Below are 16,243 nucleotides of genomic sequence, written 5' to 3' on the forward strand. Positions count from 1 at the left end.
GAAGCTAACGGAACATTATTAGGATCAACATTTGTCCTATCATTCACAAGCATAGACATAATAGCATCAATCTTATCACTCAAGGAAGAGGTTTCTTCGACAGAATTTACCTTCTTACCTTGTGGAGCTCTTTCCGTGTGCCATTCAGAGTAATTAATCATCATATTATCAAGAAGCTTTGTTGCTTCACCAAGAGTGATGGACATAAAGGTACCTCCAGCAGCTGAATCCAATAGGTTCCGTGAAGAAAAATTCAGTCCTGCATAAAAGGTTTGGATGATCATCCAAGTAGTCAGTCCATGGGTTGGGCAATTTTTAACCAAAGATTTCATTCTTTCCCATGCTTGTGCAACATGCTCATTATCCAATTGTTTAAAATTCATTATGCTACTCCTCAAAGATATAATTTTAGCAGGGGGATAATATCTACCAATAAAAGCATCCTTGCATTTAGTCCATGAATCAATACTATTCTTAGGCAGAGATAGCAACCAATCTTTAGCTCTTCCTCTTAGTGAGAAAGGGAACAATTTTAATTTTATAATGTCACCATCTACATCTTTATACTTTTGCATTTCACAAAGTTCAACAAAATTATTGAGATGGGCAGCAGCATCATCAGAACTAACACCAGAAAATTGCTCTCGCATAACAAGATTTAGTAAAGCAGGTTTAATTTCAAAGAATTCTGCTGTAGTAGCAGGTGGAGCAATAGGTGTGCATAAGAAATCATTATTATTTGTGGTTGTGAAGTCACACAACTTAGTATTTTCAGGAGTACCCATTTTAGCAGTAGTAAATAAAGCAAACTAGATAAAGTAAATGCAAGTAACTAATTTTTTTGTGTTTTTGATATAGAGTGCAAACAAGATAGCAAGTAAAGTAAAACTAGCAACTAATTTTTTTGTATTTTGATTTAGTGCAGCAAACAAAGTGGTAAATAAAGTAAAGCAAGACAAAAACAAAGTAAAGAGATTGCGATGTGGAGACTCCCCTTGCAGCGTGTCTTGATCTCCCCGGCAACGGCGCCAGAAATTTAGCTTGACACGCGTACAGCACGCGACCGTTGGGAACCCCAAGTGGAAGGTGCGATGCGTACAGCAGTAAGTTTCCCTCAGTTAGAAACCAAGGTTTATCGAACCAGTAGGAGTCAAGAAGCACGTTGAAGGTTGATAGCGGCGAGATGTAGTGCGGCGCAACACCAGGGATTCCGGCGCCAACGTGGAACCTGCACAACACAAACCAAGTACTTTGCCCCAACGAAATAGTGAGGTTGTCAATCTCACCGGCTTGCTGTAACAAAGGATTAGATGTATAGTGTGGATGATGATTGTTTGCAGAGAACAGTAGAACAAGTATTGCAGTAGATTGTATTTCAGATGTAAAGAATTGGACCGGGGTCCACAGTTCACTAGTGGTGTCTCTCCCATAAGATAAATAGCATGTTGGGTGAACAAATTACAGTTGGGCAATTGACAAATAGAGAGGGCATGACCATGCACATACATATTATGATGAGTATTGTGAGATTTAATTGGGCATTACGACAAAGTACATAGACCGCTATCCAGCATGCATCTATGCCTAAAAAGTCCACCTTCAGGTTATCATCCGAACCCCTTCCAGTATTAAGTTGCTAACAACAGACAATTGCATTAAGTATGGTGCGTAATGTAATCAATAACTACATCATCGGACATAGCATCAATGTTTTATCCCTAGTGGCAACAGCACATCCATAATCTTAGGGGTTGCTGTCACTCCCCCAGATTCACGGAGACATGAACCCACTATCGAGCATAAATACTCCCTCTTGGAGTTACTAGCATCAACTTGGCCAGAGCCTCTACTAATAACGGAGAGCATGCAAGATCATAAACAACACATAGATATAAATTGATAATCAACATAACATAGTATTCTCTATTCATCGGATCCCAACAAACACAACATATAGCATTACAGATAGATGATCTTGATCATGTTCGGCAGCTCACAAGACCCGACAATTAAGCACAATGAGGAGATGACAACCATCTAGCTACTGCTATGGACCCATAGTCCAGGGGTGAACTACTCACTCATCACTCCGGAGGCGACCATGGCGGTGTAGAGTCCTCCGGGAGATGAATCCCCTCTCCGGCAGGGTGCCGGAGGCGATCTCCTGAATCCCCCGAGATGGGATTGGCGGCGGCGGTGTCTCTGGAAGGTTTTCCGTATCGTGGCTCTCGGTACTGGGGGTTTCGCGACGAAGGCTATTTGTAGGCGGAAGGGCAGGTCAGGGGGCCACACGAGGGGCCCAGGAGACAGGTCGGCGCGGCCAAGACCTGGGCCGCGCCGCCCTATCACCTGGCCACCTCATGGCCCCACTTCGTTGACTCTCCGGTCTTCTGGAAGCTTCGTGTGAAAATAGGGCCCTGGGCGTTGATTTCGTCCAATTCCGAGAATATTTCCTTACTAGGATTTCTGAAACCAAAAACAGCAGAAAACAGCAACTGGCTCTTCGGCATCTCGTTAATAGGTTAGTGCCGAAAAATGCATAAATATGACATAAAGTATGCATAAAACATGTAGATATCATCAATAATGTGGCATGGAACATAAGAAATTATCGATACGTCGGAGATGTATCAAAGCACAGAATTGGCGTGCAGGTGGAGCACGCAAAGGAGAATGAAAATGTGGTTCCTGAAACCAACAATGATGATAATGATGTTCCACCTTCACCAGCTATTGTTCAGCGACAAGGACGGTCTATTGCTGCTGACCGCCCTAAGAGAAATATTGCACCTCCTACCCGATTAATTCAAGAATGTGATATCATTGATTATGCTTTGAGTTGTGCTGAACAGGTGGGGCATGATATTGAACCAGCTACATATACTGAAGCCATTTCTTCGGTTGATAAAGAGAAGTGGGTAGGTGCGATGCAAGAAGAGATGCAATCGCTTGAGAAGAATGGCACATGGGATGTTGTGCACTTGCCTAAACAAAAGAAGGTTGTCCGCTGCAAGTGGATATTTAAAAGAAAGGAAGGTTTGTCTCCTAATGAGCCTCCACGGTTTAAGGCAAGGTTAGTAGCAAAAGGTTTCAGTCAAATTCCAGGTGTTGATTATAATGATGTATTCTCCCCGGTTGTGAAGCATAGTTCTATTCGTGCTTTCTTTGGTATTGTTGCTATGCATGATCTTGAGCTTGAGCAGCTAGATGTAAAGACTGCTTTTCTGCATGGTGAGTTGGAGGAGGAGATGTATATGGACCAACCTGAATGTTATGTTGTGCCTGGTAAGGAGGATCTTGTTTGCAAATTAAAGAGGTCCCTTTATGGTCTGAAACAGTCACCACGACAGTGGTATAAAAGGTTTGATTCATTTATGCTTACACATGGTTTTGAGAGATCTCAGTATGATAGTTGTGTGTATATCAAGTTTGTTAATGGATCACCTATTTATTTGCTGCTATATGTTGATGATATGTTGATTGCTGCCAAGAGCATGAAAGAGATCACTATTTTAAAGAATCAATTAAGTAGTGAGTTTGAGATGAAGGATCTTGGTCCTGCTAAGAAAATACTAGGCATGGAGATTAAAAGGGACAGAAAGTCTAGTTTGTTGTTTCTTAGTCAGGAAAAGTACATTGAGAAAGTTCTTCATCGTTTTCATATGCATGATGCAAAGTCAGTTCCTACTCCTATTGCTTCTCATTTCAAGTTGTCAGCTTTGCAATGTCCTAGCTCTGAAGATGATATTGAGTACATGTCTCGAGTTCCCTATTCTAGTGTTGTTGGTTCCTTGATGTATGCCATGGTTTGTTCATGTCCTGATCTGTCATATGCTATGAGTTTGGTCAGTCGATACATGGCTAATCCTGGTAAAGAACATTGGAAAGCTGTTCAGTGGATTTTCAGGTACCTTTGCGGCACATCAAAAGCTTGCTTGAGGTTTGGCAGGATTGGTGAGGGGCTCGCCGGCTATGTGGATTCAGATTATGCTGGCGATTTGGATAAGAGAAGGTCCCTCACAGGTTATGTGTTTACTGTTGGTGGATGTGCTGTTAGCTGGAAGGCTACTTTGCAGGATGCTGTTGCACAATCTACTACTGAGGCTGAGTACATGGCTATTGCTGAGGCAGGTAAAGAGGATGTTTGGCTGAAAGGTTTATATGCTGAGCTTTGTGGAGATAATTCTTGCATTAAGTTGTTCAGTGACAGTCAAAGTGCTATTATCTTACTAAAGATCAGATGTTCCATGAGAGGACAAAGCACATTGATATTAAGTACCACGCAATCAGAGATGTGGTTGCAAAAGGTAAAGTGAAGGTATGCAAGATTTGTACTCATGATAATCCTGCTGATATGATGACTAAGCCTGTCTCTGTGTCCAAGTTTGAGCTTTGCTCAAGCTTGGTTGGTATAACTGTTTAGCCCAAGTGGCTATTAGCGCCAGCAAGTGTTTTCTTTGTTGATTCAGGTGATTGTTGAAGTTCATGCTACAAGGAATTTGTCTCAAGGTGGAGTTTGTTATATTGTGATCCAAATTCCAAGAAGAGGCTAACTTCTGACGAGCGGAGCGAGGCCCGTTGCCGGTAGGCTTGGGCCGTTGCCAGCGTCTATATATTTTCCTTGTAAGCCGTCGCTAGGATTTTGTCGCATCATTGTACACCCACGGTGTTTGTAAACACCACCGAAATAGTGAAGTTTTGCTGGATGGCGCCTGTGGTTTTTCCCTTGTGTGTTGCAAGGATTTTCCACGTTAAAATCTCGTGTCCCCTGCAGTGTTTTACTTTTCGTTCTTCGTTTATTGTTCATATTGAATATAACAGGTTTCACATCCCACCAGAATATATTTTAAATACACAAATCACATGGCCGACCTCTGATATCGAGCCTCTCATAATATATTTCGCATCCTTCTGTCCACAACTTTCAAGCAAACAAAATTACACCAAAGCTCATGAATCGATTCTCAACCACAAACGAAGAAAATCTAGTACGGAGTACAATCCATTCCGGGCTTAATTCACTATAACACTCCGGCTTTATGTTCACATCAACAACGTTACGCTAAGAATAAACACAAATCACCTCATTATGATTAATTACAACCAAAACACCACAACATAAGTACCAATTAATTCATGAGTTGATGACCCTACAGTTTCTCCTAATCTCTCCCTGGTCTCCGGTGAGGACACCAACGCGACCCATCTTACGAACGGCGTTCTTGAACTCCTTCAGGAAGTGGCCTTCCTTGGTGAGCCCGTGGATCATGCCGACGGCGCGGCGGTCGGTGAGCAGGGCGGCGTCGGACCTGAACAACCCACGGCCAAGCTTGAGATTGACGTAGTAATGGGAGTCGAACCGGGCCGGGCTGCTGGGGTCCATGGGCACGACGGTAGCGTTGTTAGACGGCGACCTGCACGCCCCGCGCAGCTGCGCGGCATAGGCAGCGTTGAGGGTCGGGTCGGTGGCGGGGGTGACGGCGCCGGTGGCGGGGGTGACGGCGCCGGTGGGGGTGGAGCTGAACAGGCGGCTGCTGAAGAGGTTGCAGTGACCGACGCCGATGGTGTGCGCACCTGCGGATACACATGGTCCCAGTGTATGCGGCATGTGGAGGTTAGAACTACTTTTGTTGGAGGTGAAATTCTATTGCCATATTGCGATATGCTATACTTTATTGTTACTCCTATTATTGTGTACAGACAACTTCTATAATATTCTGAAAAGAAAATTGATTTTCAAGCTAAATTTGAAGAAGTTCTATCTACAGAAAGTGTACAACATGTTAAAGGCACCATGACAAACTGACAACAACAAAATCAATTATAATATGCATGATAAAGTATTAATAGCACTGTTATTTGCAATCCATATTGGTTTTTCCAGCTAGCTACCTCCATATCATATTGTAAGATGTTTTGCATAGGTTAATTACCTATGCAAAACGTCTTATAATATGGACCAGACTACGAGAGGTATTAGAGCATATCCAAACGCGTCCCCCAAAGGCTTTTGGGACGCACCGGATATTTTTTCGTTCCCAGTTGCGCGTCCCAAAGGCCTTTTTCCGCCCGGCGCGGCTCAATACGGTGTCCGGCACCCCGACCCCGTCCCCGGTCCACAGGGCGCGCCGGACACAGCGAGAAGCGAGGCTAGGAGTGGCGGGCCCGACACGTCAGCGACACATGAAAGAAGCGCCGCGGCTTTGCCTTAATAGCGATGGAGGGGCAGGCGAGACATCTCGTCGGCATTGCTTAACCTCCACGCGTCGCCAATGTTCGCATGCCATGGCGCGTTCCCGCTCTTTCTCCCCGCGGCTTCTGGCCTCTTCCCATGCTTTCTTCCCACCTCTTCTCGCGACGCCGGCGTCTATATAAGGCCTCCTCCGTTCAATGGTCGCCACCACAGCCGCCGACATCCCTTTCTCCGCCGCAACCACATGCCTCGCAATGTTAAACCGCGTCGGCGCCGGCCAGTTGCCTCCACCACCCTCTCCACTTCCATCTCCACCACCTCAGGAGTTCAACATCGGCCCGGAAGCTGCGGAGAATGAAACGTAGGAGGAGGCGACGCTAGCGGACACCATAGCGGCATTCGATGTCGCCACGGCTGAAGAGGCCCGCCGGCGCCAGGCGGAGCAGATGGGCAAGCGGTGGCATGCAGAGCGGGAGCGCCTGCACATTGAGCGGGAGCTCCATCAACGTCAGCGGCGGGAGGCGCTGGAGCAGCAGCTGCAGGGGGAGGCGGCGGCAGCGGACGCGGCGGCTTGGGCGGCAGAGGCGGATCCGTTGGCAATAGCTGCGGCGGCGCAAATGGAGGCGGAGGAGGCGGAGGAGGACGACGATGACTTCGACTGGTCCGACTACGACGGGCCGGACCCAGAGGAGGCGGCGGTGCAGCAACTGACGCTCGTTGAGTCGTTCGAGTCGCAGAAGAAGCTGCAGGATGATGCCCATACCTGCGAAGAGGAGTTGATTTGCCGTGCCGTCGAACTCTCCCTCCAGGCGGAGAAGTTGGGGAGGGCAGGCGACGACGCGCTGAACGATCACCGGCGTCTTCTCGCCATGCTCCGTAAGGAGAGGCGGCGCGCGGCGCAGGAGCTGCGGTGGAGGGGAGACGACGACGGGACGGGGCTGTCGGACGCACCGTCGGGCGGCCACTAGGCCATAATCTAACCATTTTCATTTAAACTTGTAAAATATAACCAAATTTGAATGAAAACCTTTATTTTCTTGCATTTTTATTTTTTTGGGATGCGCGTTTGGGGAACACGGCTGGGAGCAATGTTCTCCAAACACGGCACGAAGAAAACGCGTTTCTCCCAAACGCTCGATTTGGCGTGGTTTGGTAGACGTTTTGGGGAACGCGGCTGGAGATGCTCTTAGGAGTTAGGAATATAGTGGAGTATTGGTTTCATTGAAGTGTCCACTCTAGCCAGTCCAAAGAATAATGCATGATTGACTCGAACTCTTGGATGGTCCACTTAATTTGCAGTTGAACCGCTATTTCGAGCAGAGCGCGCTAGCTTACCTAGCTAGCTAGCCAATGCTGGTCAGGTAGTGCTAACGGCCATCAACAGCTCATAGATTGGCACTTGGAACTACACTACACTAGACCAGTCTAGTCTTGTTGGGACTGCACTTCACAAGCACTGTATACCCTAGAGGGAAGAGCCCACAGCACTTAACCAATGATGGGCCAAATTGAATCCAGCCTCTTGAATCACAGTTGATTGGATTTGATATGGACATATGGTGTTGGTTAGGAGTGCTAGTAGTTGGTAGTTTCCGGTAACCACCACTAAGGCATGCACTACTGGCACACGTCGTACTATCTAGTAGGAGTGTTGGAGTACAGCACAAATAGCTGTACCAGCTGCATTAACTCATGCCCATGCATGCCAAAGATCTCAGCTCTTTGGTTGCTGGCAGATACAGATCAAGCATAATTCTTGACGAGGCAGCGGCCACTTAGATTTGGTGCATGCATGGTTGAGCAGGGCCACATGCATATGGATTACCACTCAGTGATGGTCTTTTTGTGGAAAGGGCAAACCTTTGATCGAGTTTGCTTTGGACTTGGCCATATCTAAGTTGTACCTTTATTTGTGACCATCATAAGTATAATTGACATGCAAACATATAATTGTAGGTTGTTTGCATTTTTTTAATCCTCAAAATAGGCTTCTTAAGGAAGTCAGCTGTTTATTCTCTCTTGAAATTGGGCTTGTATTAGATCATGAGATAATGTTTTGATTACAACTGTTAATTGGGGTTAGAACACGAAGTAAATAAAAAACATAAGAGTAGAGAAGAATAAGGACGGTATATTTAATTAACACTCTCCATCACGTCTAACCCCCTACAGATTGTACGTAGATGTGGGATGAATGTAGGCCGCAACTAATTATATAGTAATGCGTTGGCCTGGTTTTTTGGCAACTGGGGCTAGGGGTGTAGGTAGCTTATCAGCAACGAGCGGCCATGAAGGGCCGGTTCGAGTGCTCGGCTAGGTCGATGCACGGACGCAGGCATATGCTTGGATGGTGGTTGCTCCGTCCCTTTCTATCGCTGGCTAGCTATACGCTTGGCTCCGGCCTACTACGAACGTTCCGCAACACGGGTGCATGTGCGTGCAGCGTCTATCGCGGCCTGCATGCTCTACTCACCACGCGTGCCGCCAAACCGACACATCCATGCCGCCCGTCGATCCATATATGATATATGCATCTGCACACTGTGGCCACTTGCTACGTATCTCGTGACCCATGAGCGTAACTAATTAAACATGCCGCTTGCTGATGTACCATATTGATTTCCTCTTATGCTGCTAGTTCGAAAGTTTTGAAAATGAGACTTTTAGGTTTCAAAAAATCCTGAAAAAAGGAAAATCTAGACGTTTTCCAACATGCAAAATTTCAGCTCAAAACACCTTTATATTTTGGGCCACACAAAATGACCAAATCTGTCGATTTTTTAAGGTTTTAAAGTTTGCACCTTTCACTACTCAAGATGTCCATTTTTGTTATTTTTGCACTGCCTAGAATATGAGGTACGTCGAGTTGAGATTTCGCAGTTTTCGGAGTACCTATACAAAGGATTTTTCAGAATTTTTTTGAAACTTTAAAATGGTCTACAAAATGCCACACTCTTGAAGAGGACGATCTTGCGGTCTGAGGTAAATCCATGTAAATTTTATTTCTATGCCAAGATTAGCTTCTGTTTAGTTTATTTAGTTAGTCGTAGCGACCAATACTTGGGAGTACAAAGGTATTTCTGTTATGTATGGGTTGACTAAATTTCAGATGACAGATTTTCTTAAGTTTCGGAGAGAACAATGCAATCGTAGTTTAGACTCCTGTCATAGAGTCACTTTTCAGAAAAAATGCAACTCATTTCGGAAAAGTAAAAGTGGATGGGAGTTGTATGTTTCACTAAACTGTTGTTGCACTTTTCTAGGGTGACTGAATCTCGGAATTAGCAAAACCGATTATATATTGGGTGTGTCTATATCTAAATTGACTGAGAGTTTTTCAAGTCCCAGTCACCTTAAAAAAGCGCAACTGCAGTTTAAAGAAAAGTGCAACTTGGTTCGGTTGCACATTTGTGGCAGAAAAGTGTAATTGCACTTTTTTAACAGAAAAGTGCAACTCAAGCACTTTTTTGTAAGTGACTTAGACTTAAGAAAATCTCAGTTCACTGAGACATAACAAAACCGTTATATATTTTTCAACATGCTTAGGACGGTAGGAATTTTCTGAAATATCAGTACATCTCACTATCTCAGTCAGTATGACGGTCAATTCACAAAAAAAATGTGTCACAGCGTGCATGGGCAGCTTCGATCGGCCGGGAGATTAAGTGCGGACGTGCGTGTATTTTGTTTTCTTTCGGACCGAAAAGACCGCCGTACGTAAATACGTACATGTAGGCGTGTACTACGGCGTGTATTTGTTATTCACGATGTTGACTAGATCACTATACCTGAGAGGATGACGAGGTCCTTGACGTCGAGGCCCTTGCTGGCGAAGGTGGCCTCCAGCGCGGTGAAGTTGTCCGACGGCGAGGGGATGTCCGACAGCGCCTCCGACGCGCGCGACACCACGCCGTCGCGCCGCCCCAGCTGCACGTCCCACAGGTCACGACCGAACTGCATCATGCACGTACGAGCACGGGTGAATCTCCATATTAGCCATGAGTGTGCATGCGTGCAGTGCCTAGTTACTGATGAAGATGCATTCTCTGCGCTGACAGACCGACCGACCGACCTGGACGGAGACGGCGTCCCTGGCGGCGAGCGCCACGATGTCGGCGCAGGAAACGACGCCGGGGCAGACGGCCTCCAGCACGGCCTTGGCGGTGTCGACGACGTCGAAGCCGCCCAACGACCTGTTCGGCGCGGCGTCCTTCTCCGCCGTGTTTCCGTTGCTGCCCCCCGTGGAGTCGATCAGCAGCGACGCGTCGCAGCCCCTCACGAAGCAGTCGTGGAAGAAGAGGCGGAGCAGCCTGGCGGGGAGCGCGGCGGGGTCCTCGGCGACGCGGGCCTGTACGATGTCCCGCACCACAGCCTCCGCCGCCGGGCAGCTGTGCCGGTAGAAGTGCGCCTTCAGCAGCGCCGCCTCCACGACGTCGCCGCCGCCGCCCAGCGCGCCGGCAAGGACGACAAACGCGAGCAACGTTGGCGGCGCTATCGTCATCGGACTGGCTCTGGCGAAGCCGGACTACGTACTAGGTAGGATGGAATGTGACGCGGGTAATGCTCGCGAGAGAGCGATTGATAGCGCGATCGGCAGGTGAGAGTAATGGAAGCCTGCTAGGCTGCTAAGCTTATGCGCGCGGGTGCGGCTGTTTCTGCGTGTGCTTATTAAGGGGCGGCCACAGCGTGCGGCGGCCGGCATCGATGGTTGATCTCGATCAGTGAGGTCCCCAGTAGAACAGTCCTTCTGTTAACCGTCCGATAGTCATCTACCGACGAACAGGTAACGTTTTGTGGTGGCAGACTATTTTTTTGAAACATGTACAAACACAGATGCTCACGACCTATACATGCTCACCCATGAACGCACGCACACTCTATCTCTATGAGCATTTTCGAAAAACTGAGTTCAAAAAACCAGTAGCAGGTCTTGAGATTTACGAAATCAACACAAGCATCTCGTTACACGTAACCGGCTAGCGTCCGGTTGACCGGGAACCATGTTAACTCTGGATCGATTTAGTAAGTTGGATCGTTCGTACTCTACCTTTGTTTTTCATACGCAATTAAAAGCCCGCTAACAAGGAAAATTAAGCCACTACAAGCTCAAATGCTAGTTAAATACGAAAAGTATATATAAATGTTATATAAAAACTCAAAAATACGCGTAATTACCCATATACGTGTAATTGCACATGAAAATTACACGTCTATGTGTAATTGCACATATTGGTGCAATTACATATATATGTGTAATTGCACATATACGTGCAATTGCACAATTACATGTCCATGTGTAATTGCACATATTGGTGCAATTATACATGTAGGTGCAATTACACAGATATTTGCAATTGCAAATAGATATGGAATTACAGTAGAAAGATTACTCCCTCTGGCCCTAAATAATTATCGGAGGTTTAATAAATCTAGATATATTTTAGACTACATTTTTATCCAAACTTGCGATGAATATTTATAGCCATGGTGAGTAAAAGAAAGACAAAACAATTCAGCTTTGTTCTAAATTATGTACATAAATATTAATCACAAGAAGAAACAAGCCTACAAGCCTAGAAAATATGAAAAAGCACGAACCTAAAGACACAAGCATAACAACTAGAGGGGAAGTGGATATTAAAATGATGCATGGCTGATCCACGCGACCAAACTGCATCGTAATTCGATCAACAAGTAAGTAAAAAAAAAACAGATCGATCGAGCTTAACTAAGTTCTCGGCTAACCGGGGCTTAGCAAAAGGGTATACGGAAACGTTGACTCTTATTAAAAAAAGGATTTCTATTTCCGTGCCCCTGGTTCGTTAGTTGTGCTCAGTTTTCCCCAGCCTCTTAACTTTTCCTCAATTTTCTCCTCCCTCTAGTTTGAAACCCCTCGGACGGGAGGGTTGCCGTCAGGTCAGAGGCCTTACCGTTACCGTTAATCTGACGGGTGGGGCTGCACAGAGGGCAGTTCCTCTCTGACCATCTCGTGCTGACGGGTAGCCATCCATTTGTCGCTGACGCGTGGGCCGTTTTATTTCCTGATTGTATACGCGGTGCTGCCAATGACAAATGGGGCCGCTCTATAGGGCTGCCGCAGCCAATGACCAGTGGGGTCGTCTATTTTTCAAGAAAATACATATATAACCGCTCTGTGTGGCTGCCGCAGCCAATGACCAGTGGGGTCATCTATTTTTCAGGAAAAGACATATATTACCGCTCTGTGGGGCTGCCGTAGCCAATGACCAGTGGGGTCTTCTATTTATTTAGAGAAAATCATATATTCCCGCTCTGTGGGGCCTCCGCAGCCAATGACCGCTGGGGTCGTCTATTTATTTAGAGAATATCATATAGAGCCGCTCTGTGGGGCCGCCTCAGCCAATGGCAGGTGACTATTTTCGCAGCTTAATCTAAAGTGAATCTTATACTAAACATGGTGCTTCCCGACGGTGACCTAGCAGTGGCGGCGAGCATAGCCGTTCTGATCATGCCGATATCGGCATCGTTTGGAGGCCGTGGTGCTCGAATCATGGTGGAAATTGCGATATAATTTTTTAAATGCATAATATATAGGAAAATAGCTAGATCTTTAAATCGATGCATATGAAGCTACATATATATTCTTGGTCATAATCCCCTTATCTAAAGGGGATGGATGCATGGCTTCACGTCGTCGTCGCTCTCATCGTCAGTATCTTCGTCGTCCGAGTAGTAGTACTTCCTGCACATTGTTCCGTCGAACACCTTCACTGTGAGCACATCATCGCCTTCATATTTGAAGTGTACGAAGCAGCCGAAATCCACACCGTGCGCGATGGCGAAATTCTCCCAGCCCTTGTCGAGGTACATCCGGCCTTGACCGTCAAATAGGACCTCCACGGTCCAGAGACGAGGACCACAGTCAGCTGCTCGCAGATACACCTTAGCTGGCTCCTGGCCGTCAAGATAGTCCGCAAACTTTTTTGGGAGTGCCTACAAAGAGATCGAGCGCCGATCCGTTTGAAATTAAAGGTTTTTTAGAACATGCCCATAATTAATCACATGCATCATATATGTGGGAACGCGGACGTACCTTCTTGACCAAAGGGTCTTCATAGACGACGATGAAGAACTCCTCTATGATCAATGGCAGTGTTGACGGTGGTGGTGGCAATGATGATGATCCACCACCCCGGCCGCCCCTTCCCCTCCCCTTCCAGTCCGCGTCCGAGACGTGGAAGCCATGGCAATGGATCAAGTGTATGTGAACGAAGAAGAGAGAGGCAGAACCTATTGACACAAGGGATGGCCGTTGTGGGTGTTTATAAGGGAGAGATGACCGTTGTAAGGGTTTACACAATAAATTAAGGAGGAGGTGACCGTTGTGGGGGTTTACACAATAAATTAAGGAGGACATGATCGTTGTGGGGGTAGTCATCTAGGTTTTGTGTTTAGTCAAACTTTTTAAACTTTGACCACATATATAGGAAAAAGTAGTAGCATTTATGACACTAATTTAGTATCCCGAGATTCGTTTTGAAATGTAGTTTCAAATTATACCAAAATCTCATCATATATTTGACTTAGTACAAAAGCTAAAAGTACACTTATTTGTGGACGGAGGGAGTATATCTCAACAAAAAAGTAATGAGGACTATCTTGATAGAAATGAAACTTCGTGATATAGTTTATCATTTTACCGTGAAAAGTAATGCCTAAAAGAAATGGTAATTCATGATAGTTTATCATTTTACCGTAATGGCTACAAGAAATCGGTGATTGTTCATCATTTTTTGCGTGGAAAGTAATGGCTACAAGAAATAGATGATGGTGTATCATTCTTTGCGTGGAAAGTAATGGCTACAACAAATTGGTGATGGTGTATCATTTTTTGCGTGAAAAGTAATGGCTACAACAAATGGGTGATGGTGTATCATTTTTTGCGTGAAAAGTACAAATCGGTGATGGTTTATCATTTTTTGCGTGAAAAATAATGCCTAAAAGAGTTTATAATTTAGCTCGTGAAAAATAATGCAGAAAACCAAACTTTAGCATACTGGGTAACCGCCCTTTAGCATACATACAGGGTGGAAGCTAACCGCCGACATAGAGAGAGAGAGGGTGGTGGCCCCGACCAGAGAGAGATAGGGGTTATCCTGCCCGTTAAATCATACGATCAACGGTCGGCGGGCACGATCCGCGTGACATGGGCTAGACCAATCAGGGCAATGTTGGGCGTCTGTGAGAATTTGTGAAGGAAGAGGGCAAAACTGAGTAGTATCAAGAAACCAAGGGCAAGTGAGTAGTAAACATACTAAGGGATTCAAATATGAGATTTAAAAAATGAAAAATGCATGTTTTGTACAATGAAACCCATCTTGGCCTACCTCAAACTATTTGCAATACAAATATACATGAGTGTGAAAATTATGACCTCATTCAGACAAAGTATGTTTTGGGGAAAGCTGTTTTGGGTAGGGCTTATTGTGGAAAACCATGCACCTTCATAGCTACTAGGTGATTTGAGAAATGGCAATTTGTGGTAAAACTTGATTTATCTATGATTTGAGAAGTGGCAACTTGTGGTAAAGACTCCATGAGTAAGTGCCACTCTTTTTCGAAATTTTTTGCACATTAAATAACTCATTTAACTGGTTAATCCCATTTGTTGACTCTCTGTTGACCAGCCACTTGAGGGTAAAACTGAGTATATTGCACTAGCCAGTATTAGCACCCAAGGGGAAAACTGAGCACACAAAAAATGCTAGTATATGACTCGAGGGTATACCTGAGTATATCTAAATTTCCAGGGTTAGACTCGAGGACGCGTGTTGTGGTGCAGAAGTGGAAGACGTGCCATTGTTGACGCGTGTCGCGGTGCAAACGTGCACTAGTGGACGCGTAGGACGCGGGTCGCATTTAGGACGCGTAAGCCCCTCTCTCCCTCCCTCTGCACACAGTACGTCTCATTCTCGCTCACGCACGAAACCACGCCTCTCACGTCCCATCAACTTCTCCAAATCGAAGGAAAAACCCCAACCGCCGTACGAGCCCTGCCGGCGATGGAGAAGAAGAATGTGCCGGCGGCCATCGCCCCCGAGCCCGTCGCCTCCAAGCCCGTCGCATCCGAGCCCGTCGCTGCCGAGCCCGTCGCCGCCGAGCCCGTCGCCTCCGAGCCCATCGCCTCCAAGCCCGTCGCCGCCGAGCCCGGCGCCTCAGAGCCCATTGCCGCCGAGCCCGTCGCCTCCGAGGGCGGCGCATCCAAGCGCGGCGCCTCCGTGAGCTGGGTGTTGGAGATATACCCAAGAGGCAATAATAAAAGTGGTTATTATATATCTTTATGTTTATGATAAATGTTTATATACCATGCTATAATTGTATTAACCGAAACGTTGATACATGTGTGATATGTAAACAACAAAGAGTCCCTAGTATGCCTCTTAACTAGCTTGTTGATTAATGGATGATTAGTTCCATAATCATGAACATTGGATGTTATTAATAACAAGGTTATATCATTATATGAATGATGTAATGGACACACCCAAATTAAGCGTAGCATAAGATCACGTCATTAAGTTATTTGCTATAAGCTTTCGATACATAGTTACCTAGTCCTTATGACCATGAGATCATGTAAATCACTTATACCGGAAAGGTACTTTGATTACATCAAATGCCACTGCGTAAATGGGTGGTTATAAAGGTGGGATTAAGTATCCGGAAAGTATGAGTTGAAGCATATGGATCAACAGTGGGATTTGTCCATCCCGATGACGGATAGATATACTCTGGGCCCTCTCGATGGAATGTCGTCTAAATGTCTTGCAAGCATATGAATAAGTTCATAAGAGACCACATACCACGGTACGAGTAAAGAGTACTTGTCAGGAGACGAGGTTGAACAAGGTATAGAGTGATACCGATGATCAAACCTCGGACAAGTAAAATATCGCGTGACAAAGGGAATTGGTATCGTATGTGAATGGTTCATTCGATCACTAAAGTCATCGTTGAATATGTGGGAGCCATTATGGATCTCCAGATCCCGCTATTGGTTATTGGTCGGAG

The 16,243-nt window shown here is 45.8% G+C and overlaps 1 protein-coding gene across 1 annotated transcript; it reads right to left on the reverse strand.

Annotated features, from left to right (window-relative positions):
* Nucleotides 1-4,844: 4,844 nt before the first annotated feature.
* LOC127299424 (peroxidase 3) lies at nt 4,845-10,827 on the reverse strand. Its single transcript, XM_051329388.2, has 3 exons — nt 10,266-10,827; nt 9,982-10,147; nt 4,845-5,574 (listed from the first exon to the last, which is right to left on the reverse strand). Exons 1-3 carry the CDS (start codon nt 10,692-10,694, stop codon nt 5,135-5,137), a joined length of 1,035 nt encoding a protein of 344 aa, XP_051185348.1. The 5' UTR covers nt 10,695-10,827; the 3' UTR covers nt 4,845-5,134.
* Between the last annotated feature and the right edge of the window lie 5,416 nt (nt 10,828-16,243).

The sequence above is a fragment of the Lolium perenne genome, chromosome 5 (genome assembly GCF_019359855.2).
Source record: "Lolium perenne isolate Kyuss_39 chromosome 5, Kyuss_2.0, whole genome shotgun sequence".
NCBI classification, from domain to species: Eukaryota; Viridiplantae; Streptophyta; class Magnoliopsida; order Poales; family Poaceae; genus Lolium; species Lolium perenne.